General features: G+C 42.8%; 1 protein-coding gene across 6 annotated transcripts in view; it reads right to left on the reverse strand.

The window, feature by feature from the left end:
* Window positions 1-7,182, reverse strand: part of Macrod2 (mono-ADP ribosylhydrolase 2) — a 1,832,027-nt gene that overhangs the window by 1,192,948 nt on the left and 631,897 nt on the right. For all 6 annotated transcript variants that reach the window (XM_055602641.1, XM_055602643.1, XM_055602644.1 and 3 more), the window contains exon 5: window positions 3,567-3,683. In XM_055602641.1, coding sequence (XP_055458616.1) covers window positions 3,567-3,683 — 117 coding nt within the window. The remainder of the gene's footprint in view (window positions 1-3,566; window positions 3,684-7,182) is intronic.

The following is a 7,182-nucleotide window of genomic DNA, read 5'->3' on the forward strand; positions in this document are numbered from 1 at the left end:
CCTGGAAAGGGTCATCCTGAGTGAGCTATCCCAGAAACAGAAAGACACAAACAGTATATACTCACTCATATAGATGTGTTAGGCATTTTTAAAATCAATATGGATGTAACAAAACAAAGGAAATAGATCCCAACCCCAAAGTCTACAACCTTATTCTGCTTTGGGGAGATATTACCAAAAAAAAAAAAAAAGTAATAATATACCGTATATGAAGCTATCACGCTTCAGGACAACAACCTCAAATGAAGCAGAGGATCTAGGAGAACCACAGCAGCTAAGGTGCCAGTTAATAAGGAGTGTGAAGAGTATAAAGGAAGAAGTCGTGAGGATGTCGACTAGAGAACTCCAGACAAGGAGCTACAGGGCTACACAGGTGGAGGCCACACTTCAGTCAGTCCTTTTATCCTCTGTATACTCTCATACCTACCAAGGCCATGTGAAACTGGGGGAGGATTATATACAGCTTGGGCAAAGGTGTAGGAGGGAGTGTCTGGGATCTCAGGTGGGCGAGCATCCAATGACTCTCTATCCCGCCTCCTATGAAGCACAGTCAACTTCTGGAGAGCCAGTTGTGGGTTTATCAAGAGTTCTCTAATTAAAATGGTAATAGCTGTCAGGCTCAAAGGACAGACTTCTACAACAGACAGGGAAATTTAAACATGCCTTATGTAAAAATCTTCTATAAGACATACACATTGAAATTTTATTACAAATCAAAAAAAAAATCTAACCTCACAGAAGATTCCTTCAAGATTGAAACTACATAAACAGCCCTTTGGAAACTCCCTAAACAATAGCCTTCAGGAAAATTCCAACCAATATTCTTGCCACCCATGACTTCTTTTGAGAAAAGTGATTGGTTAGTTTTGTGTCAAGAGAAACCGTTCAAACATTCAGGCAGTGAAAGACAGAGAAAGCACGGAGGGGCTTTTCATTCCACCCATCATGATAAAGTCACAGACCGCAGACTACAAGTATAATTGATTCAAATACAACCATTTGTGAAGAAATTAATTTAGCAAGCATAGAAAAGCAAGGAGCAGTCCAAAATGACTAATACTGTGTGTAACCCCGACAAGAGCATTTTCAAAACAAATTGCTGGTGCATGAAGGTATCATCACTTGTGGCTGGATGGCTGGCTTTAGTACCCCTATAACGATGGAGCCGCTGTCTCGGAGGACAGATAGGAGCTAGTCTCTGCTGTCAAACTGTCACAGAAGTATTAAATATGGAGGGGAAAATGACCCAAACAGTATGTAATGAGCTCCCTTTTCATTCTCTCTCCACAAAAGCACATCTGTGGATTGTTAATGACTCTGAAATGGAAGAACCAAATTGATGAGAAAGAAAACTATCTCTCAGGGATAGGGAAAAGGAAAATGAACACACACATTGTTTATAAAGCATAATTTGAAATATAAGGGCTTGTGAAAGTACTGTGAAGCGCTAAAAAGTGGAATACAAGTGTGAGCTATTATTGCTCAATTTCACATTCCTTTTCTTTATCATTTTAATATCAATCATTAATCTTTAAAAATACACAGAAATACCAAGTCATTTTCACTGACAGTATATGTCTTTGATTTTTTATGAGTAGATGCCATGCTGCTATTTTCTATCCCATTAGATGATTCTTTGTTAGAAAGGCTCTCTTAGTTAAGGCTAAGATTGCTGTGATGAAACACCATGACCAAAAGAACCTTGGGAATGAAATGGTTAACTTTGCTTACAGTCCATCTCACAGTTCATTTTCAAAGAAGGTCAGGGCAGGAACCTGGAAACAGGAGCTGATACAGAGGCAGTGGAGGAGTGCTGTTTCCTGGCTTGCTTTTAGTACTTTGCTCAACCTGCTTTTTTATTGCATTCAGGACCACCAGCCCAAGGGTGGCCCACCCATAATGAGCTGGGTCTTCCTACTGGAAGCCCAAATTCAGAAAATGTGCTCCAGGCTTGTCTATAGCCTGATAGTTGAGGTTCCTTCTACTCAGATGACTGTAACTGGTGTTGAGTTGACATAAAAACTAGCCTGTACTCATGCCCCTGATCTGCATATAATGACTAGAGTAAGAGTCTCAGCTCCCTGGGATCCCGGGTTTAGTCCTGGAAGCTAATTCCCCATGTCCAGAGTCTTGGGCCACAAGATGCACTTGTGTCAGGATGAATGCCACACAGCACCCCTCAGCTCCAACACAGGATTCAAACCCGGCAACTTCACCGCATTCACAGTCTTCCTGATCCCATACCTAAGCACTTGATAAAAGGTGAATTCTCGATAACTGAACTCATATGAAGAGCAACGAAAGCATGGAATCTCTTGGACACAAGCATGTCAAACAGCAACAAGTCTACTTTCAGACAGAGAGAGCTCAAAAGAAATAAAAAAAAAAGATTCCTTTATTGGTTGATTTCAGGACAGACACGCAGTCTGAAAGCAGTTGGTCTGCTCATCCTCATGGTGGTGCAGGCCAGCTGCATCTTCCAGTCAGCATCGTGCTAGACAGATTAAAGAACCATGTTTGTATAATCCCAGAAGGCAATGACCTTTAATACTCAGATCATGAGTTTTAAGAGTCAAAGCGGGAACTCTCACCGTACTGTACATGAGGGACAAACACACACACACTTTTTAAATTTACCTTTAAAATAAAGCAGACCATTCACAGATAACCTTGGGAAGCTCATTTCTACACACCCTGTCCATACAGAATTCAATAGTGTCTCACAAATGACGCTGTACCTTTTCGTCATGATTTCTTCACTATAAGACAAACAGATAAAAGTGGCTTTGCCTTCACCTCAAATGTGCTCATACATCGGGCAGTACCCTAAGAAGCAGGTACACAGATTAAACCGGTGTCTCACTTTCCAGACCAATGCACACCTTAATGGGGTAGCACAATTCTCCCCTCTATCCCCAGGCCCTGAAATTTGTGATTCTAAAACATGCACCTTTAATCACTTCTCTCACTGTTTATTCTGTACTGCCCTACTCCAGTTGGCTAAACACTGAGGCAACAAGGTCAGTCAATTGCAATGCATTTTTCTATTCAAATATAATAGAAAATTTGACCATCTCACATTCAAAGAGCAAATACATTCCCAGACTGACAACCGCATTCCACTGGCTTCTCCTGAGAGCCGAGTGTGACAGATGCCTGGGCTGTAATTGCCAATCAGCCTTTACATGGCAGCTGAAAACACAATACATCACTTTGATCTCCCTTGCTCTAAACACATCCACAATCAAGAAACCCGAATGAGGAATGAGAAATTGGCATCATTTCCAGAAGCTGTCACTGGTGGTGCTTAAATACTGGAACGTATATTTTCCTCATATTTTTATTTCTCTGTTTCAGAGACACTGTTAAGGAACTGAACAACCACCAAAAATTTCCATACTTAATCATATAAATAAACATACAACTACATACTAAATCTGAACATAAGCATACTTGATTAAATTCCACTTTGACAGTTTCCTTTCCTAGATATACTTTTGAGGAAGAGAAGCAGGACTGGCATTCGCAGCCAATTCTGGAATGGAGTCCGGGCATGCCATACTCACGCTTTGCCGGGAGGTCATAACCGCATGTGATTTTTGCATGTCCAGTCTCACAGCCATTCAGGTTCCGACACTCAGCTAACAAACAGGGGCCAGCGGCTCTGTGAATGCAGCCATCCACTAGGGGGGAGAGAGAACAAAGTTAGCCTATGTTTGACCTTCTGGAAAGAAATGTATAAACGGGCAGGAGAAAAGGAACTCAATTTCTTCTATTCACACCATAGCTTCATGAGTGGAAACTCAGTGGTGTGCTGGTTGCTGGTCAACATTTTCTTGGGGCGAAGGAGCCCCTGACAGGTCAAATAATTTCACTGGTGTAGGCACTCTCTGCCAACATCCAATTTCAATGAAAACGGTGTTAGGAAGAGATGCCAACAGTCCCTTCTGAGCTGTTACATATGTTCTCCAACACACCACCAGTGTCAAGTGAGGTTATGAAGGAAAAGGCGCCCGTGTGCTCTTCTCAAAAGTGTGGTGGTAAAAGCAAGGCTACCCAAACACGAAGCAGACCGCTGGACAGCCTGTGTTCCCCACAGGCTCAATGCAAACGCGATCAGGTTCCTGCAGGGGAAGAGCTATGGCACAAGGGCACATGGGTCCCTATGAGAACCTGAAAGACCATGCGCTTGTTTGCCAAAAACTGAAGGCAAACAGTGCCCTCCCTCCGGCGGCCTCCGCTGCAGCTTTTCCTTTGGGCCCTTTGCATACAGCCATCCTGGCAAGAGGTGCCATGCTGACTTGATTAAAATCAGCACCTTCTGTGACTGGAGCAGCAGTTAACGCTGAGGTAGAGCATTAATGGCTCACGGACACATGTATTAGGAACGTGGAAATGTAACTGTTTAGTTATATTTTTAAGTAAGTACAAGTCTGCAAACCAAGACAAGATTAATCTAGAATGGGGAAGAAAACAGAATCTTTTAGCTTTCAGAACATCCCACCTCTACCCCACAGTCCAAACCATCATCAACTGGTGACTCCTCTTATTTTTACTTCAAGACAAAGCCAGATACTGGACAGACTTTCATGTCAAGGGAAGAACCTGTCCAATACCCAAGTTGGTATCTATTGTTACTGTCACCAAGGCAGAACTTCAAGATAACAAGTGTCCAAAGGAATGGGCTTCTCACTTGTCTGCTTTGGCTCCCGTATATCTGTGGCATTTGATAACAGGCCTAGCCCTCAAAGACCCTCCTATCGCAATGAATATAGTCCAGATTACTCTCAACTGGCACAGCTCGAGGCCCCAGGTTCGAGGCCCCAGGGCGAAATCCACACTGTGCTCCCGACCAGCCACAAGCTGCACTAAACTCCACTTTCTAAGAATTGGTGCGAAAGGGGTGACCTCACATGCCTGTGCAGGGATTCACGAACTGTGAACTTGGTGCGAGAGGGGTGACCTCACATGCCTGTGCAGGGATTCACGGACCCTGGTGCACTGGAGGTATTCCTGTTATGCTATAGTGATGGTGTTTAGCTTAAATAGCCAAACATGGTATTGGGGAAATTTACAAACAGCTCTTTATCAGCAAATGAGAAAAGCAGAGAAACAAGACTATGAAAACCAGCATTCACCCCACTCCAGAGAAAGGCCAATGCTCTGCCCACTGGTCATACACAAAACACACTTACTCACTTAGAAGAGTGAAAATATTCAAAGACTTTTAACCAGCCATTCACTTTTTAAACTTTAGCATACAAAATTATCAACTCACGAGCAGATGATGTTTGCATTAATTCAAAGCTGTCTGCTGGAACAATGACCCGAAATTATACTACACTCATAAATGGACAGCTTGTTCAGTAAATAAAGTTCCATCTTGCCATAGACTATTCTACTGCTATTAAGAACAGACCAACTTTTAGGTTAACAGCCTTAGCATGATAAGATTTTTACAGGAAATACCTGCTTTCGAACATAGTCATAGATGCAAACTGTCTTAGGTTGGGTTCTAATTCTGTGATCAACGCCATGACCAAAAGCAATTTGAGGAGGAAAGGACTGATCTCTTCTACTTCCAGGGAACAGTCCAACACGGAGGGCTAAGCAGAGGCCACGCTGTTTACCTGCTTGCTCAGGTTCCTTTACACACAAACCAGCCTCACCTGCCTGGGGATGCTTCCCCACCCCCGGTGGACTGGGCCCTCCCGTGTTAATCACGAACATGCCCAGCAGGCCCGCCTACAAGCTGCTCCTCCCTTCTCTCAGCTGACTCTCCTTGTCTCAAGTTACCAAAAGCAGGCCAGCACAGTCACAGCTTTGTATGTGGCTGTGTGTATACGCCTGTACATGCGCACGCTTACACATGTATGCTGGGAAGACGTGCACCTCTAATGGTGAAGTTAAGGGAGAAGGACCAACATGAGATGACTATTATAAAAATTGTTATAATTTCTCTGTGCTTGATTTCTTTTCCAACCTCTTCAAGGAAATAATTTTAAAGTGAACAGTTTGGGGGTTTTTTTGACATAGAGATAGTTACTTGGTTTGAAATTGATAACTAAAATAAGATTTGTGAGTGTGCTTAATCATATGCTGCCAAGTGTCTGAGTTATTTAGATCACAGACTAATGCAGTTTGTAGATATCTAATTCTTAAAATCTTCATGGTTACACACACATTCCTGATTGAGTTAGGGTAAAGCCAGCATAGCTGAAGAGCTATTTAATAATAATGACTACAGCTTAAATGCATTGAACGCATCTGCGTCCCAGGCATTATGCCAAGGACAACCTTCTAAAGTGGATACTAATTGTATCATCTCTGTATTATGAGTGCCTAGCCTGGGTTAGCACCTTGCATAAACTATATGACCCACAAAGAACTTGCACTGTGCCTCCGAGCCCCAGAGTTCTCTCAGGTGACAATTGTACTCTGAACCGTCCATAACTCAGACAGTGAGTCCTGGCTGTCACCTGCACATGTGCCACTCCATTGTTACATTTTAGAAGTGTCTTTCATTCTGCTTATGACTTACTATGCTCATAGAGTCAAATGCACCTATATGAAGTACGTAGCTTCGGTGTATTTTAATGAATGTGCACAGACATTACTGTGACAGCAATGAGGATGAAACATTCCATCAGCCCACTGCTGTGTCCTTCCCATGGGGAACTCTCCTCTCCCGCCTGTAGGGAGTGGGGCCGCTTGCTCATATTTCAGTGGCCATGGATAGCGTTTAGCTGTTGTATAATTTCAAACTTCAGTTTGAGGGTTTCATGCCTTCCCTTCAGCAGAATTTTAAAATCTGATGCATTTCTTTATTCATCTACAAATGGACAAGAATTATTCACAGGTTTTTTTGTGATTGTAGATAAACATACATTGTATATGAATCTTTTTGATGCTGTTAAGTTTTCATTTCCAGCCAAGCACAGTGGTGCACACCTGTAATCCCAGCACTCAGGGAGGCAGAGGCAGGCAGATCTCTGTGAGTTCCTGTGACTTTGAGGCTAGCCTGGCCTACAAAGCAAGTCTAGGACAGCCAAGGCTACACAGAGAAACCCTGTCTCAGAAAGAAAGAAAGAAAGAAAGAAAGAAAGAAAGAAAGAAAGAAAGAAAGAAAGAAAGAAAGGAAGGAAGGAAGGAAGGAAGGAAGGAAGGAAGGAAGGAAGGAAG

This window comes from Psammomys obesus, unplaced genomic scaffold (genome assembly GCF_907164565.1).
Source record: "Psammomys obesus unplaced genomic scaffold, mPsaObe1.curated_primary_1811, whole genome shotgun sequence".
Lineage (NCBI taxonomy): Eukaryota > Metazoa > Chordata > Mammalia > Rodentia > Muridae > Psammomys > Psammomys obesus.